This window comes from Microcebus murinus, chromosome 19, assembly GCF_040939455.1.
Source record: "Microcebus murinus isolate Inina chromosome 19, M.murinus_Inina_mat1.0, whole genome shotgun sequence".
Lineage (NCBI taxonomy): Eukaryota > Metazoa > Chordata > Mammalia > Primates > Cheirogaleidae > Microcebus > Microcebus murinus.
In genome coordinates this window covers 40879853-40900111 of record NC_134122.1, presented here as the reverse complement: position 1 = coordinate 40900111, position 20259 = coordinate 40879853, and the positions used below count along the sequence as shown (strand labels likewise).

The following is a 20259-nucleotide window of genomic DNA, read 5'->3' as shown; positions in this document are numbered from 1 at the left end:
GTTTTATATGGTCTTATCCCACTCATAGAAACGACCGCCTTGCAAGAGAGACACGTGAATATTTGTTTGGGTTTATGACAGTTATTGCTGATGCCACTGGCCTCGGGACAGACGTCAGCTGAATTTGAATGAAGAGGATGACATGGGAGACCTTTATTTGAAAGCTTTTATTTAAAACCCACCAGTTCCAAAACACGTTCTAAGAGTCCTCTGTGGCTAACCTCAATGCATTCTTGTCTTCTTTTCCTTTCTCCCTTGCCTCCTTGCGGCCATGACAAGACCGTCTGGAGTCGGTCTCCTGGGCGCAGGACACATGGCACACTAGTGGCCCTTTCTGCTCCCCATCTCCAGCTCCGATTTGGGGTCCAGAAACATATGCTGCTACTTTGGTAATAATGATACATCTTTATGCCTTATCAAAGCCATCTTGTTCTATATCCTTGGTAAAAAGGTGTCTGTAACAGTTATTTTCTGCTCTTGTACAGTGTGTATGGATTCCAACCTGTGAGCTGAGAGCTGATCGTCCCTGAATTCTGCCATGGTCCCTAGATCACAACCAAAGGGAAATAAAGAACCACATGTTTCAAGGGGAATCGAGGAGGACCTCGCCAGAGGAAGAAGGGCTCAGTCGGAAAGCCTCATGACGCTGCACAGCATTGATCTCTTCCTGTTCCCTCACAGGAGATAGGCGGGCAGGAATAGCTGGACAGGCAAACCGGAGCTCTGCCTGGATAAGCCCCCCTGGAAAACCACTGCATACCTTTGTTTTAAACTCTGTTGTATTTTGTTCGCTTGTGTTTTACGTTATCCATTGGGAAAACGTCTTTGATAAACAAAAACCGGTTTGCACGCACACATGTGCACACAATTTAGCTTATAGGCATGACCGGTGTTAATACACATATTGGTGAAGAAGATCCAATGGAAAACACAAGGGATGTATGGTTAGAAAAATTGAAAAGTATTAATGACAAAAAAATTATCAGGGAAATGTGTAAGAGTAGGCCAACCCCCCTCTCTTAGGAGGAAAGAAAAAATAACTTTCCTTTGATTGTGTGCAAGATACAATAGGAACAGATGCCTCTCTGTTGCCGGCTGATCCTTGCTATGACAGCACATTGAGGTGTAATTTTTCCTTCTGCTCCAGAATTAGAAACTAGAGCTGAGGGACACAGGCTTAAATGTCCTCCACTCTAAACCTCAAATGAGGTTCACAGGTGGCATGCCCCACTCCAGGAGCTACACGGGCCGTACTGCCACAACCAACCACCCCTCTCAACACCCACCCAACCCCTGGCCGTGCAGGAAATCGAGTCTTCATGAGAGATGCGTTTCCCTCCCGGACTCGTAGGAGCAAGGAGGGGGTGAATCCCCCTACTCAAACCAAGAGGAAAAAAAATCCAGTGGACTCACTCGTAAAGATTGGGGGTGCCCTGCAGGAAGGACGACTGGAAGATCTAATTCTCCAGCATGGCTATCTGTCTATAATTGGGTGCACCTAACAGAAGAGCCAGAGACAAGGATCGGAATGCAGGTTGTTTTTTGGAGAAGTGATTCCCAAGAAACTGGAGTGAGGGAGTGAAAAGGAGGGAACGTCAAGAAAAGGCATAGTATGGGGCGATCACTACATGGGCAAATGGGACCCAAACCCACTAGGAACCTTCTAGGGGGAAAATAAATGTGTGGAGCTTGTCTCAGAACTGTCCCCCTAGAGGCTGAGGAGGCTGGGACATTCATCGAGGGTTACCCTCAGGGGCATCATCCACCCCCTCACCGGTCCTCACATGGCTTCAGACAACACACCTGTTGCAGGTAACCCTGATAAACCTGCTGGGTGCCTGAGTGGAACACCCTGGTGAGCACCGTCCCCAGCAGTGCAGGAAATCAGCAGACGGCCAGGCGCCTGGGACACCACCGAGCATCAACAACAGTGTCTGCTGCAAAAGCTGCTTAAGCAACACACTTCTGATGCGTTGCTGCCCCCTCAAGCAGGGATAAGGGAATGGGAGGGACATGGAAGGGAGCAGAGGGTCTGCTACGGGGTGGCCTGAATGCCCACCATTTTTGTGGCAAAGATACATGAGCATCCCATGAATTAAATGGGCATCACAAAAGTTATCCCTCCAACAAGCACGCCCATTAGGCAAGGAAACCGCCACAGAAGAGGGGCCAAACAATTTGGGCACCAATATCTACTCTCAGATGAGCCCGGGAAGCCTTGAAGGGAGTTAAAACTCTCTCGTCTGCTGGCAGAGCCTGAACAAATCTAGAGTGACTCAGGGTGCTACTCTACACATGTTCAGAGAATCAAAGCATGCTTTTTAAAAAGTTGAATGAAACAATGATTTTTAAGAACAAAGTGACCATAAAAATAATAAAAAGTAAAGTACCTGATTGTACGCAAGTGTTTACGTGTCCTTAAATCTTATTCTAAACTAGATTTTCTTAATCTGGGATCCAAAGATGTGCTGAGGAGTGAGTGGATAACTCAGAAGATCTGTGAGTCTCCGGAAACTGCACCCAATAGTTTGTATCTATGTGTGTGCATATGTGGTTTTGTGAAGGAAGACGTCTATAGCTTGCATCAGCTTCTCAAAGAAATACTTATCCCCAAAAAAGGGTAAGAGGCACTGATTAGTGTTATTGATTAGTATTGAAATCTTTCTGTGTTAATACAACTATTTTTATCATTTGAAAATATTCTGCTTCCCCCTGGACTAAGAGAGAAGCTGAGATCATTTCTGTCCAGGCTGTGGGAGGGTGGGCACCTGCCTGTCACCACGTCCCCCTGGTGGCCACTGCGAAAACTGCAGCCCCTCGCGCAGGGAGCCTGCAAGTCCTGATAACGCCATTGATGACAAAAGCCACAGGCTACGTGGGTAGTCGGCACGCTGAAAGACAATTTTGAAAAAATTATTAATAACCATGTAATTGTGCGTTAGAAAAATGTAAGAAAGAACTTGGCTTCAAATCATGATTTTTCTGGTTATGGCAATAACAGGACAGGTGGATTTGGTCAAAGAAAAGCCAGGATATTACATACATAGCTGAAGTTTGGAAAGCAGTGATCTAATTCAACCCCCTGGTTTTCTGATGAGAGAGTGAAGTGTGGAGAGATTAGGCAGATGCACCAAGCTATGGACAGCTGGTTAGTGGAAGAGACAGGACCAGAGAGGCTTCCTGACCCCCAATCCAGGGTTTTGTCAAGACACTACACGACTCCTTCTCGCTGGGAGTTTCACAGCCAAGGCTGAAGAAGCATTTCCTCCAGTGCAACTGTGCCAACTAAAATGATCTCTCTCTCTCTCTGTCAATGCATATTCCCACATGTTTGTGAACCTATACATAGATACATATACATATGTGTGACATTCACTCACTCAATGAATATTTATTTAATACTTATAATGGGTCAGCCACTGTTTAGTCTCTAGGAATAAAAAGATAAATATAATATAGTTTTGTCCTCAAGGAGCTTGGCATCGATCAGAGTAAACAGATACTCAAGGAAACAGATTTCTTTAAGACCCAAGACAGGTGCAGTAATTCAAGGTGCTCTATAATCCCAGAGGGAGGCAGGGTGGCTGAGGGGCAGAGCTTTGTGAGGATGGTGGCTTCACTAAGTCTTAAACAATGAGCAACAGTTGGCAACAGCAATGGGGCATGTGCAAGATCACAGAATCCAGAAACACCGAGGCGACTTCTAATACTTCGGTATGTGTGGATTGCAGGTGCAGGGGCTGGTGATGGCCAAACTCTGGGCAGCTGGAGAGCTGGGCAGGGGCTGGATCATGAAAGTTTTAAAGTCATGCTAAGGAGCATGAATTTTAGCCTGAAAGCAATGGGTACCACTGAGCATGGCATGATCTTTGCACCTGTGGCCTTATGGAAGATGAGTGAGAGGGAGGGATGATAAAATCAGGAATACCAGCAAGGAGACCATTGTAATAATCCAGATTAAAAATTTAAAGACCAGAACTAAGGCGTTGATGCAGAGCTGGGAAAGTGGGTGGGAAGGAGAGAGAGGCAGACAGTAAAAGCAGCAGGACCTGGTGACCAGAGGAGGAAGGGGAAGGGCAGGTCCCAGAGAGCCACAGAGCCCTTGCTGGGTAATTGGGCAGGTGGTGGTGGAAGCCCTCAGACTGGGGATACAGGAGAAGGGGCTGAATATGGAGAATGATTTTAGTAAATTTAGTTTAAAAAGTAAACTTAGTGAAGGATAAAAAGATAGTAAATTTTTAATAATAATATAAGGATAAGTGATAATCAATTTAGTAAAGGTAGGGGGGGTGTTCAATAGAAAGCTGAATTGTGGGTTAGAACTCTGAAAAGAAATCAGAGCTGGAGATGCAGACTTTTCCCTAATTTGAGGGAAATTAGTACAGAAGGGATATCTGAAGGCCGGGAGTGGTTGAGATCACCCGGAAAGAACACACAAAGTGAGAGGAGAGGACAGGCTCAAACAGCAGATGGAGGAACATAAACATGAAGGAGAAGGGAGAGGGACAGAGCTCATAGAGACCAAGGATGGCCAGAAAGGTGGCGAGAAGACCAGGAAGTGTGAAATTATGAAAGCCCAGGGGAGCATGAGTTTTAAGAATGAATTTGATTAAAGGTTTTGGACAATACAGTGATACAGAGTAGAATAAGAATTGAAATAGTAAATCATTGCTGGCCTTGACAAGATCTTGGACATGACAGAGATAGAAACCAGATCACAGTGGGGTCAAAAAGTGAATGAGTCTGAGAACTAACATTGTATGATTTCTATTCTTTTAAGTTTGTCAAGGAGCATTTTAAGCCACAAGCTGTCAGATATTTTGGTGAATGTTCTATGGGAGCTCGAGAAGAATCTGTATTCTGTTTTGTTGGATGAAGTAGTCTGTAGATATCAATCATACCCAGTTGATTTATGATGCTCTGGAGTTTATGTTCTTATCAAGTATCTGCCTGTTAGATTTGTCCATTTTTGATAAAGGACTACAACCACAATAGTGGATTTATTTATTTCTCTTTACACTCCTATTAGTTTCTGTCTCACATATTTGGATGTTCTTTTGTTAGGTGCATGCACATTAAGGATTGTTATGTCTATGTGGAGAATTGAGCCTTCTGTTACTATGTAATACCCTCTTTATCCCTGATAACTTTCCTTGTTCGGCGTCTCCTCTGCCTGAAATTAATATAGCTACTTATACTTTCTTTTGATTAGAAGTAGCATGGTGAATCTTTTCTCGTCCCTTTACTTTTAATCTATATGCATCCTTATGTTTAAAGTGGGTTACTTGTAGCCAATATATAGTTGGGTTTTATTTTGGAACCCCTCTGACAATCTCTATCTTTTAATAGGTGCATTTAGACCATTGAAGTTTAAACTGATTATTGATAGAGTTGGATTAATATCTACCACGTTTTACTGTTTTCTATTTGTTGTCCTACTTCTTTGTTCCTATCTGTGTCTTCCTCATTTTTCCTGCCTTTTGTGGTTTACTTCATATGATTCCATTTCTTTCTCTCCCTTAATATATCAGTTATACTTTGTATTTATCTTTTTCTTCTTAGTGGTTGCCCTAGAGTTTAACAATATGCATTGGCAACTAATCCAAGGCCACTTTCGAATTACACTCTACTGCTTCACAAGTGGTGCAAACACCTTATAATAACAAAATAATCCCAGATCCTCCATCCTGCCCATGTATGATTGCTGCCATCTATGTCATTTCTATCTATTCGTATATACACATATAGTCACGTATTTTATATACATTCAAGTACATTGCCACTCTTAATGTTTTGAACAGAATATTTTGTTTGAACAAACTGTTGTGTTTTGAAACAAAATAATACGAAAATAAAAGTTTTTATTATAAAAAAATGTGAATGGGACATAAATATACAGTATACAGGTAACTCCTATGAGGAAAAGGAGAGAGGATCATAGCTCAGAAAGCTAGCCAACAGTTCATATTGGCTTAAATTGTCTTCATTGGTTTCATAAAGACCTACATTTCCATGGGAAACATAAAATAGCTATTTTGATAAGTTTCAAACAGTCAAATATAAGAAATGTCCTATGGTATAACCTAATATAATTCAGAATACATGACATTGGTTTTACTTTAATCATGTCCTATGAGAAACTCAACTGAGATCATAACAAATCACTCTCCATCCAAATTGGCCAAGGGCTAAAGATACAATAATGTAGAAGCCTTTGCCAGCCTGGACTTAAGAGAGGCAGCACAGTGCACCAAGCTCAGGGCCAGGATGCAAGCCAGACAGTTGGGTTTGTGTCCGCCTCAGCCTCACCTCCTGGGCAGTCTGCCCAAGTCCTTTAGCCTCTCCTGCACCTGCTTTCCTCATCTTTCAATCCAGACATAAATAAAGGTAGCATAGATACATATTTCTATACACACACAGATATCAATATATAAAATACCACCCCCTAAAATTGTCACCAAAATTAAATAAGTTACTTCCTGTCCAATCAATGGATGAATGAATAAACAAAATGTGGTCTGTCCGTACAATGGAATATTATTCAGCCATTGAAAGGAATGAAATTCTAATACATGGATGTGAGGCATGAACCAGGCCAGGCCTGATGGCTCATACCTATAATCCTAGCACTCTAGAAGGCCAAGGCGGGAGGGTCACTTGAGATCAGAAGTTCGATACCAGCCTGAGCAAGAGCAAGACCCTGTGTCCACCAAAAATAGAAAAAAATTAGGCAGGCATGGTGGCACACGCCTGTAGTCCCAGCTCGGGAGGCTGAGGCAGGAGGATAGCTTGAGCCCAGGAGTTTGAGGTTGCAGTGAGCTATGATGATGCCACTGCATTCTACCCAGGGCAACAGAGTGACTCTCTGTCTCAAAAAAATTTAAAAAAAGGACTTGAAACCACAAAAATTCTTGAAGAAAATGTAGGAATAACTCTCCTATACATCAGCCCAGGTGAAGAATTTATGACTAAACCCCAAATGGCAAATACCAAAACAATGAAAATAAATAAATTGCACTTAATTAAATTAAAAAGTTTCTGCACAGCAAGGAAAATAATCAATATAGTAAATAGACAACCTACAGAATGGGAGAAAATATTTGCAAATTATACTTCTGACAAAGGACCAATATCCAGAATCTACAAAGAACTCAAACAAATCAGCACAGAAAAACCAAATAATCCAATTAAAAAGTAGGCAAAAGACATGAACAGAGTTGTTTCAAAAGAAGATAGACAAAAGGCCAACAAACATGAAAAAATGCTTAACATCACTAATAATCAGAGAAATAAAATTAAAACCATAATGAGATAAGAGTAAGGTGATAAGCTTCCCCCTATCAAAATGGTCATTATCAAAAAAATAGAAAAACAATAGATGTTGGCATGAATGCAGTGAAAAAGGAATGCTTATACACTGTTGGTGGGACTGCAAATTAATACAACCTCTATGGAAAACAGTATGGAGATTCCTCAAAGAACTAAAAGTAGACCTACCATTTGATCCAGCAATCCCACCACTGGGTATTTACCCAAAGGAAAAGAAGTCATTTTATCAAGACGACACCCACACTTGAATATTTATTGCAGCTCAATTCACAATTGCAAAGATATAGCACCAACCTAAGTGCCTATTAATTTATGAGTGGATAAAGAAAATATGGCATATATATACCATGGAGTACTACTCAGCCATATAAAAGGACTGAAATAATGTCTTTTGCAGCAACTTGGATGGAACTGGAGAAGATTATCCTAAGTGAAGTACCTCAGGAATGGAAAAACAAACACCACATGTTCTCCTTAATGAGTGGGAGCTAAATGATGGGTATATGCAGTCATATAGTGGCGTAAAAGAAATGGGAAACTAAGAAAAGGGGAGGATGGGAGTGGGGAGAGGGATAAAAATGCACTTATCGGGTACGATATACACTACTCTGGTGACAGGCACACTAAAAGCCCCGGCTTTAGCATTATATAGTTCATCCATGTGACAAAAACACTTGTACCTCATTAATATTTTAAAACAAAAAATATACAAATAAATAGAATCTCTCTCAGTCATTCCAATGTACAGCCAGAACTGATAGCCACTGGGTTAGAAATAGCAACTGCTAATCCCAGGAGAGCGCTGGGTGGTCCAAACAGCAAAAGTTGCTCAGGAGCTGGAGGTAGAGTTGGGAGGAGGATGGGTTTTCATCTCTCAGCCAGAGGGGACCGTCTGTGGATCTTACAGGCTTTAACACAATCACAGGAGACAGAGCTGCCCTGGACAAGAGGAAATACACCCACCTTCTCACAAGTGTGGCTTCCCGGGGGAAGCGAGATGCCCAGGCTGCAGCTGCACTTGTGGAGGGTCTCTCAGTCAAGCAGCAAGCAGAAAGGGCTTCTGTCCAGGGAAGCATGACCCACACGGGTCCCCCCCTCACCCACACCCAACCAAGCAACATAGGGCTCCTTCCCAGGAAAAGGCAGCTAAGCCCCTCCTAGCTCTTTGCTATGTGGGAGCTGAGAGGGAGGAAGAGACACAAGGAAAAAGTGGCAGAAACACCCACAATACTCACTGCTGAGTGGCCCGGTGGTGCAAGGCAGCCTGCGCCTGGGCCGCCAGGTGAGCCAGGAAGCTGCTAAGAGGTGGCTGCTTGGAAGGAAGCTGAAAGTGCAGGCTGCTTTTCTCCTGTTCCAGGTCTTCCAATCTTTGTTTTAATGTCTCTGCTGGAAACCCAAACCAATGAGAGAGAGGAAAAATGAGCCATGAAACTCATAATAGACAACCTGGTGTCTCCCAGCTCCAGTCCTACTCAACCTTTTCCTTAATGACGTCATGTGAGGGTTACTGGTTTCTAGGCCAGCACTTTCGTCGCTGCTAAGACTCTTCTTTTCACCAGCAACACGGCCCTCCCACTACCTTTTATTCTTCTGACTCTCGGAGATGATGGCTGATGTATTTATATGGTGGTCATAACTGTGAGCCTCAGACAGAGTGACAATATTAATTCTTTTTAAAACCATAATGATCATTTGGCAAAAGAAAACTGCTAATCTTGATGGGTCCTATAAAATTGCTTGAAGAAGAAATCAGTCAGTGCCCAAGTGTGGATTTTAAGAAATTGCCCATCAAGATAGAGCCAGACAATTACTAAAGCCACAGAAGCAATGTTCAAATGCTACCATGCTGTGATGACCACATATCCACTTCTGTTAGACAGTAGGGTTACTATAATTTTTTAATGATCTTAGGTCTCCTAAGACAAGGTATAAATATAGAATTCCTATAAAATAATTTTTCTTTAAAACAATAAGTTGCAGAAATTAGAATCCCCTCCAATGAGAACTTATCTTCATAATCGAATACTTAAAGAATTGAAACTTTCTCATAAAGCAATTTTTAGAGAAATGCAAGGACTGGGTTTTAAAATACCATTCCTCAGAGCTTCCCTCCTGGGGGTCATGGCCAGGCTGGTGGACCCACGGAGACTTTGGCCCCCTCCACCCTGGGGCAGTGGGTGGCCCTAGGGCAGCCACCCCTGGCCATGAGCACTTACTACTCACTCACTCCAGTGTTCAATGCAAATATCATCCTTTTCCGTGCATGACAAGAAAATGTTTTAGAGGCACTACCCTGAATTACAAAAACTCCCTTATATGTTCCCACGGCGCAGCCCTACAGGCCCTTTTCCAAGGAGGTTATTTCCCTAAGACTCCATTCAAAATGAAAACACTGTTTTCAGCAAGCATGTTATTTTTGAACAAAACGTTTTACCATATGCCGGTAGAGGTTAACACTAGTCATGGTGTGCCTCTTGACTCTTCTGCACTGGCCCACCCCCAAAGGGGACCCCCTGGGGTAGAGGAAAGGCAGGGACCAGATGCCGTGCATCTCTGGGGCTGTCAAGTGAGAGCCCTTCCCATAAACTCGCCATATGCATTGGAACTGACAGCCAGAAACTGAGGATTTACAAAGCATTCATTCTAAGGATGCCAGAAAGGGTCATCTGCCCAGGACCAAGTCCCAGGTAATTACCAGGGCTCTCAGTCCACTCCACCTTCTTCAGAAGTGACCGCTGGAGCCAACTGAGACACCCCACTGACAATACACAGTGGAGTCTGGACTGATAGTATCTTCCAGGACAATACTGAAATGTGCCCGTTCCTTAACGCCAAGCGTCCACATGTTACAGGAGTCATTGCTTAATACTTTATTCCTTCCTCTATAGAATCAAAACTTTGGTGAAGTGCATTAAAATTCTGGAGCTATATGCTCTAAAATAACACCCTGCTACGTGATTATGTATGTAAAGGTGCGTCAAGATCTAGCACACAGGGGTTAGGAGAAAAACTTGAATTTGTGCCTCAATTCTGCCCTTTCTAGCTGTCTGACCTTCAAGTTACTTAACCTTTCTAATCTTCAGTTACCTAATCTGCAAGAAATGGGGTTAATAATAGTATCTATGTCATAAGGTTTTCTGAGAATTAACTGAGATAATCTATGCAAAGCCTTCAGCATCATGCCTGCCACTTAGTAAGTGTCCAGAAGGATTGGCTATTATTAGCAGTCCCATTAAGTACTGTCTTCGAATGTTCGCAATAAATTTAAAAACCCAGCCCAGCCTCCCTTTGTCATCACATCTCCATTTCCACTGCCCCTTCCGCCAAGCCCAAGTCATCATCACTTCTGCCTAATCTCTCTTGCTCCTGCCATGGCTCCTTCACATCACCAACAGAGCGACTTTCCTAACACTCAGCTAGGCACAAACTTGTAAGTGAACAAATGAGCAAAGGAATGCAGAAACATCTACAGAAACATTTGCTATTCCCTGGCTCCCTCCAAGTGCTTTTGTACATGCCACATGTTGAGCATGCCTAACGCAAAATCCGAACTCCAAAATGCTCCAAAATCTGAAATTTTTGGAGCACTGACATGATGCCACAAGTGGAAAATTCATGTGATGGGTTGCAGTCAAAACTTTGTTTCATGCATGAAAGTATTTTGAAATATTATCTAAAATTATCTTCAGCCCATGTGTATAAACTGTATAAGAAACATAAATGAGTTTCCTTTTTAGACTTGGGTCCCATCCCCACGATATCTCATTGTCTCTAGGCAAATACTCCAAAATCCAAAACACAATCTGAAATTCAAAACCCTTCTGATCCCAAGCATTTCAGATAAGCGATACTCAACCTGTATCACAAAATGTTCTCAAAGTCCTGGAGGACTCCGAGTGACCTCCACAGACAAAAGTCTGTGCCTGGCACGCAGGACCGTGGGCAAGCTTGCCCAGCCTCTCTCCTCTGCTGGCTAGCGCTCTGCCCCGGGGCGGCAGATGGCACATCACTGGAAAAAAACCGGAATCACAACACCAAGAATCAGGGCACCTGGATTCAGGCATCAACGTTGACACTAACTTCGCATATCATATTTGACAAATCACTTACCCCATCTGAGTCTCGGAACCTCAACTGCTAAATGGGAATAATACCCCCACGAGGTGTTCAATGAAATCGTTATTGTTATTAAACAACAAAGAGGTGCAAGGGAGACCTCCTTGGCCGTGTCAGTTTGGGATGCTGTAACAAAGTACCCGGACTGGGCAGCTTAACCAACAAATGTTTATTGCTCACAGTTCTGGAAGCTGGAAGAGAGACACCAGGGTGCCAGCACAGTCGGGTTCTGGTGGGAGCCCCCTCCCGGGTTGCAGTCGGCTGCCTTCCCGTGGCAGGAAGAGAACAAGCTAGGAAGGCTCCACCCTTGCGATCTAGTCACCTCCCAAAGCCCCACTGCCTTCTACATCACATTGGAATTAGGGTTTCAACATATGAATTTGAGGTCACACAAATATTCAGTCCATTTCACACCTCAAAGGGGAAAAAAGGAAGCTTTACTCAGAGTGGCCAACTTTGTCCATATGCTATAGATGCTCTGGAAAAGTGGCTCCTCTGGGAGGGGAGAGTATTTGAAAATGATTGGAAATAGTTTGGGTTGTTTTTTTTTTTTTTATCTTCTAAATGGCACGCTTATTTAGCATTTCATGTATTCGTTCCATTAACAAGTACTTTGGGTAACCCGGTGCCTCTAGGCTGTGGGGCCACAAAGATGAACGAGATGCATTTATGTTTCTTCAGGAACTCAGTGACTGGGACGAGGGTCAGAATCATGAAGAGACTTTCTCTTCTTCCCCTGTGCAGAGGCGCTGGTGGGAGCTGCCCCACCAGGGAGGGGAAGCTGTGGAGGGTGCAGAGATGGTCACCCGCCACACCAAGGTCACAGGGGCTGCACGCAGAGGCATCTGGTGACGCACGAGCCCACCAGTGCAGGAGGGTGGGGCACACTGGGAGGGTGGGGGCGGCAGGTGGGGAAGACACCAGAATGCACGGGAGGGAAGTTACCCTGAGAAATAAGTACACAGATGGAGCAAGGAAGTACATCGGGGATTAAGAGGGCCACGTTTCTAAGTAGTGAAGAATCTACGTATAATCGTGGAAGGGGAGGCAGGGCAGACAGGACTTTGACATGTTGCATTGGAGTTAGACGCACTGGTTTGAACTAATGGTCTCGAATATACGGACTCACAGGAAGATAAGGAAATACCTATAGAGGTGTGTGTGCATTTACATGTATTTTCTCTCCCTGTCCACCGAGGAGGCCAAGAAGCTACGATGCTTCAGCAGCAATGAGCACACCAAGCACACAGCCGCTGGTTTCTAGACACCCGTCCTTACAAAGGGATCCAGAGCTCCCACGACAAACGGCTGGCACCAGGGCTGCAGCAGGAGAGCACAGAGGAGTCTGGAGCATCTTGTTTTACCAAAGTATAAGGAGTGCTCAAAGACTGATAGGGTCATGGCAATAGAACACAAGAGACATATTGATGAAGCTCCCGTGGGCCAAATCCGGGGTAATTTGAGAATCAAACTAAAGAATAGGAGTGAAGCACAGCATTGGACAGAACAGGAAGCCAGATGTCCGAGCTAATAGAGTGCTGGCTGATTAAAAGGAATGGCGAAATGGAGACTTGGTGGGGAGCAGAGAGGCAGTATAACCTCCGAATGTCACTCCCACAACGCACTGATCGGTTACCAGGGAAAAGTGCTAACGCTGAGCTGGAGAAACCAGGAAGCCGCAGCACGACCAGGCGACGAAGGTTAACCTCGGCAGTGCTGGGAGGGGCCAGGAACGCAGAGTGTCATGTCCAGGAGGTTCCCATCAGCACTGTGTGACCCAAACCCAGTCACAAGGAACATCAGAGGGACCCGGGTTGGAGGTCGTCCAACAGAACGTAAGGTCTGCACTCCCGAAAACTTTCAATGGTATGGAAGACAGGGGAAGATGGAGTATTGAAGAACTGCCCCAAGTAGGAGGAAGCTAAAGAGATACAACAGCTGCATGCAATGTGTGTTCCTGAACCAGAAAGGAGACAAGAGTGTTTCTGGGACCGCTGGTGGCATGGGAATGGAGCCTGTAGGATGAAGAGAAGCATTGTATGGACGTCGACCTTGCGACTTGGAGAGATGCAGGGTAGTGGCGTGGAGAGCGTCGTTGTGTGGGGACATACACAGTGGGGTACTTGGAAGGTGATGGGGCACCATGATGGCAGCTCATGCTCCAGCCGACAGAAAAAGGCTGTGATGGTGGGTATGTGTACTCAGCTGGGAGTCAGAATGAGCGAGACATGTGAGTTGTTTGTACTATCCTTGTGACTTTTCTGTACTTGCAAAGCTATTTCAAAATAAATTATTTTTAGCTATAAATAGGTGACCTCAGTACTATGAATGCTGCATTTGTGACTTTCTGTTGTAAGTCCCCTTATTTGTATGAATCCTATTGTGCATTTAGGAAAAAGAAAAAAAAACTCCTCTCCTATTCTCCCGATTTAACCCAGTGGTCAAGAAAACATGACTCGGTTTCCTGAGTTTTCCTTTCTTTTAAACCGATGAAGCCTTTCTGCAGACATTGTTAATGTGATTTCTGTCTGTAGCTCAAGGTTGAAGGCCAGCACAGCGGAGAATGTGCTGCACACAGCAGGTGCAAATAAATGTGGTTGAGTCCATCTGACTAACAGAACAACAATAATATTAGAAATGTTGGTTGCATTTTGTAACATAGCTGAATAGTAAAAACAAACAAACTCAAAATTAACAAAGGAAGATATTACGAAGCAGTAACCAAAATGATACATTGAGGAATAGGGTGTCATTGATTATATATGTACCATTTATGGATCTAACATGTTTTACTCATAGGACCTCAGCAATAGAAATGCTAACCATCATCTCATTCTATCTTGGAGCAAGCAAATGTATTTATTTATGCTGCCGCAACATATTTGTTAATGTTTAATTGAGGGTCAGGACTCATCTTTTATTCCTTAGTGCATCAGTAATAAGTGTCTGATACTTGGGCAACAATAAGGAAACAGAATGAAAGAAAAGTGCTTTCTACTTCCATGAATAAATAAGTAAATAAGCATTTATAAGCAGCAAGAAATCTTCACACATAAAGACATCCTGCTAAATAGATGCAAGTCCTACTGCCTTGTTCTGTCTGCAAGAGGACAGAATATACAGTGTAAATCATATTCGTAGAGGCCGTGCAGCCATTCTGCATACATAAGGAGGCCCTTTAACGCTAAGAAGCAATCAGTGTCTTCATAAGTCATTTTTCTTTAGTTTTTACATAATGGCCAAGAGATGCGATTCAGTGAGAGCTGAATATTCTAATTCCACATTACCATACACATCACGAGCAGATGACCACTTTGCAAAGAATTAGACTGTAATAAAATGTATTTCAGACCAACCTGAGCACAACTGAGCCAGTCTGACATTTCGGAATATTGGCGTTTGTCGGGTCATTTTCATAAAAAGCAGCCACCATTGGGACACTGAAGGCTTCAAGCATTAACAATCATTTTGAGCATCAACTACATGTCCAGTGCTACAGATACATCATTTCGGAGCTTTGGAACAACTTGCAGAGTAAGAATACAAATGTAGCAAGTGAAATTCAGAAAAGTTAAGTAATTTTCCCAAGGCCTCACAGCAAGTAGCAAAAGCAGAATCTGAACTTAATCTTTTCTGGTGCCAGCGTGGGGGCTTTTACTATTGCACTTCCCAAGACACCCCTGAAATAATATCTATTCCTGTAGTTTCCCCAGTTACACAGGAGTCTTGTGCATCTGTTCATTATTCACAGTCCCTGGAGACTGTGGGATCCAGGCTGAGCCTTATTCAGCCCTGTCTGCCAATATCAAGTTCAGTGTCAAACACACACTAGGCAACAGGTAAATGCTTAAGAAATAAATTAATGAATGTTTCTATTTGGATGAGGAGTCTGGTAAACACAGAAAATAGCAACCATTTTATGAGCACTGCTGTGTGCCACTGCTATATATCAATAATTTTATCCAATTCTAGGGGCAGTGGTTAAGTCAATAATGGTATACCCACCCATGGAATGGTATGCAGCAAGTCAAAGAACAGTTAGGAAAACAGCAAAGAAATATTTTAATATCACAAGATAAAAACAGGATACAAAATTATATATATATATATTATTTGTACTTTTTAATTATGTTTTTTTAAAAAACCTAGGTAATCAGTATGATTATGAGTAACTTGATCTCAATTTCTCAACTTATAAAATCAGCTGCAAAATCTTGAGCTGTTTCTTATTTACAAAATTATTGTATTATTAAAATAACCTGCAGGTTACTTATGCTACTCTTTGATTTCTGCATGAAAATGGAGATTTGGCTTCCACAAATTCTTAATGCTAAACTGCTTAGGGTAAGCTTGGTTTCCATGGCGCACAGATCTTTTCAGTGAACACCAAAGAGGATTTCTAGAAATGTCGTCTTTTAAGCTTGCCAATGTGTGGAAAGAAGAATGAGAAACTACTCTGTTGTGGTATAAAAAGAGAAGCAAACCATTTGGGAAGGATAACAAAAATTTGGAAGGGAAGCAATAGTTTAACTGTGATACTGGCCCACTCAGCACCCATTCTACTGCCTTGTTCTTGATAAATGTTCGTTAATTTGCTCTGACATATTTTCATATTTTAGTAGAATATGGGAGTTAAAGCATCTGTTCTTCCCCAATGATGATTTAACATGCAAAATAGTTAAATTGTGAGCAAAATAGCACAACTAAGGAGACTTACAAGTGTTTACTCCAAGTCTTTGGGGGGGGTGTGTGTGAGAGAGAGAGACAGGGACAGAGACAGAGAGAGGTGAGTGTACATACCTGCTGTCAACAGACCTTATTTCTCAGGACCCTGAGCTTCTGAACAGAGGACTTCATTATGGGTCACTCCAAAATACTCACTGCCTCAATTCTTCATACTGATTCAAATAAAATGTTCTTTCACCAATCGTCAGTCATCAAAAGTCCTAGGGAAGTAACTGACCAACTGAATTGTGGCAACTTTTCTATAAAACATGTTTCCTGGACGGGCACAGTGGCTCACACCTCTACTAAAAATACAAACAAATTAATTGGCCAACTAAAAATATATAGAAAAAATTAGCCGGGCATGGTGGCGCATGCCTGTAGTCCCAGCTACTGGGGAGGCTGAGGCAGAAGGATTGCTTGAGCCCAGGAGTTTGAGGTTGCTGTGAGCTAGGCTGACGCCACGGCACTCTAGCCCAGGCAACAGAGTGAGACTCTGTCTCAAAATATATATATGTTTTATGAGTGTCTGGATCACTTCTATACATGGACCAAGTTCACAGTTCAAAACCAGGCCTGGAGGAACCTCCACAGGCAGTTGTCTGACAAAGAGAAATTATTTTCTCCACTTCTGTTTTAAGTGCCATGGAACCTGGCACACAAACATTATAGCAATCAATACCAGCAGTCCCCCAACCATCACCACTGTCACCACTACAAAGACTCCAGCTATCATCACCAACACCGCTCTTACCACCACCGCCACTGTCACCACTCCTACAACCAACCAGCACACCTACCACCACTGTCACCACTACAAAGATTCCAGCCATCGTCACCAACACCATTCCTACTGCTACTATCACCACACCTACCATCACCACACCTACCATCACACCTACCATCACACCTACCATCATCACATCTACCATCACCACCACACCTACCATCACCACACCTACCATCACCACACCTACCATCACACCTACCATCATCACAACTACCATCACCATGCCTACCATCACCACCACCACTCCTACCACCATTATCACCAATCCTACCACCACCACCATGCCTACACCATGACACCACCACTCCTACCACCAGCACTACACCTATCACCACCACCACTCCTACCACCACTATCACCATTCCTACTACCACCACCATTCCTACACTACCACCACCACTCCTACAACCAACCAACACACCTACCACCACTGTCACCACTAGAAAGATTCCAGTCATCATCACCAACACCACTCCTACTGCCACTATCACCACACCTACCACCATCACACCTACCATCACACCTACCATCACCACATCTACCATCACCACCACACCTACCATCACCACACCTACCATCACCACACCTACCATCACCACGCCTACCATCACCACCACCACTCCTATCACCACCACCACTCCTATCACCATTATCACCACTCCTACCACCACCACCATGCCTACACCATGACCACCACCACTTCTACCACCAGCACCACACCTATCACCACCACCACTCCTACCACCACTATCACCCTTCCTACTACCACCACCACTCCTACACTATCACCACCACTCCTACATCCACCACTCTTACCACCACCACAACCACTGCTACCATCATCACCACCACCACTCCTACCACTACTACCAGCACTTGTAGCACCACCACCACTCAATCCACCATCACCACCACCACTCCTATCATCCTCACTACCACTCCTACATTCACTACCATTCCTTCCACCACCAGGACCACTCCTACCACCACCATCCCCACTCCTACCACCACCACCACCACTGCTACCACCACCACCACCACCACTCCTACCGCCACCACTCCTACCACCACCACCGCCACTCCTACCATCATCACCACCACCACTCCTACCACCATTCCTACTATTTCTACCACCTGCACCATAACCACTACCACCATCACCACCACTCCTACAGCTACCATCACTCTTATAATCACCACCACCATTCCTTAAACAATCACCACCATTCCTACAACCACCATCACCATCACCACCACCACTATTCCCACTACCACCATTCACACCACCATCTACACTTTCACCTCTGGTATCATCAGCTCCACCACCCCTACTACCATCACCTCCACAAACACTCCTATCACCACTGCCACTAATATCACTACCATGGCCACGACCTCTAGAAAAGAGACAACTATCTAAACTTCTAGCTGTTTATTATGATATATGAGTCGAAAGCACTTACCAGTGAAAGAAGAACATCCTTTAGATCATATCCAAGTAGCTATAACAAAGACAATGCAATAGAAATATCAAAAGAGGAAACTCCACTGAGCAGCACAATGAAACATATCAAAAAGAATACACTTCAAAATATTTACAGTGGTTATCTCTATACAGAAGAATAAAGATTATATTTTTCTCTTGCATATATGGTATATCTAAATACTCTAAATCTTTCTCCAATGATCATGTGTTGTTTAAGTAACTTTTCAATTTCCATTCTCAAAAATAAATGTAATTCCAACAGGTACATTCAGGCATTAGTAAGTAGGGCTCTATCTGGGGTCAATTTGTATGGACCATGAAGCTAGACTGAGCTGGGTCCAAATTCCTGCTGGGACACTTCTCATCTGTGTGAACGTTCCAATCTATACATTAGATATGACCTTGTGAAAATATTAATGATGTGAAGTATGGAAATCCCAAGACACATAGATATTTCACAGTACCTAGTTATCACTACTTGTTGAGCCTGGCGATGCTAGCAAACTCAACTGTACAGTACGTGCCCACTTACCTTCCTCACCCAGCCTTCAAGCCAGTGTGACCTTGGATAGTCCTCATAATAGTGGAGGCAGCAAGAGAAGACTTGATGGCTCCAAAGACTTTATGGACTTTATGGTTCACACTGTAGGGTTAGGATTTAGGAGCATGGATTCTGAAGAGGCTCTCCCAAGTCAAACTCTGACTCCACTCTTTACTAGCTGCATGACCTTGAGCAAGTCAGAAGTGAAGAAAGCTAAAGCGAACCATCCCAGGGTAAGATTGGCTGAGATCCCAAGTCAGCAGAATGGGAGCCCATTGCTTGTTCCCACAATTAGCAGGACGTGGCTTGTTGACCAGCTGAAGAAACTGTTTCTCCAGGCAAACAGACAAGAACCTATGGCCTTGCATGCAAGCCAAGGTTGCCTGGTAACCAGCACATGGTGCTAGGCACTTGCAAGATGGTCTAGGATTCAAGGTCTTGCACTCGAGCCAAGATTGTCTGTTATCCGAAAGCGGTACAAAACATCAAAGAGATCTCTTGTAGAAGGCCATGCTTTTTGCTTTGACTGGAAAAGCAGGTGTTGTTGGCCTTGGGAAGTCACGTACCAAAAAGTAGCTGGGAAAGTAGCTGGCATGAGAAAATAGCTATGGGAAACTTGCCCAATTAAACTGTATGTAATAAATTGACGAGCACTTTTCCAGTGCTGCAGTCTGAAACCGTCTCTTGTCTCTGTGTCCTTTTTTCTTCCGGGACTGCAGCCAATTCTGTCTGTCTGCGTCTTATGCATATGTTCCGTGTATGTCATCCCCCGTTCTGTAATCGGGCCACGACACAGAACCTCTCTATAAGACCCAGTCTCCTCAACAGTGAAATGGACCGTGAAACTGGACCTACCTAGTGACTCTGCTGTGATTATTGAGAGCACAGTGCCTTGATCAGTGTTCGCACACTGCCGGTGTGAGCTGCTGCCATTACTGTGCAGCGGGGAGGTATTAGATTTGGTTCAAAGGCCCTTTATAAGTCAATTTGCTAAAGTTATGGCCAAATAGAATATGTGCTAAGAAGGCAATCTGTGGGAAAACTGAATAGACTAAATCTCTCAGTGGTACTTCCTGGCTAATTTGGAAGCTTTTGTAAAATTCACAGCTCTTTCAACACATAAAATTAACATAACCTTGGTGTACTAATAAAAATACAACAAGGTTTTAGGAGCGATACCACCTAAAAACTGGATTACAACAGAATATCCTTTCAAAGTCCCTTCGAATCTTTAAAATGCTGTGGGGTGGAATGCAGAACCCTAAGCCCAGA

At 43.6% G+C, this 20259-nt stretch overlaps 1 protein-coding gene across 3 annotated transcripts in view; it reads right to left on the bottom strand.

Moving 5' to 3' along the window:
• Positions 1-20259, bottom strand: part of DISC1 (DISC1 scaffold protein) — a 308753-nt gene that overhangs the window by 214590 nt on the left and 73904 nt on the right. For all 3 annotated transcript variants that reach the window (XM_012738209.3, XM_075995460.1, XM_075995461.1), the window contains exon 4: positions 8565-8715. In XM_012738209.3, the coding sequence (XP_012593663.2) occupies positions 8565-8715 (151 nt within the window). The remainder of the gene's footprint in view (positions 1-8564; positions 8716-20259) is intronic.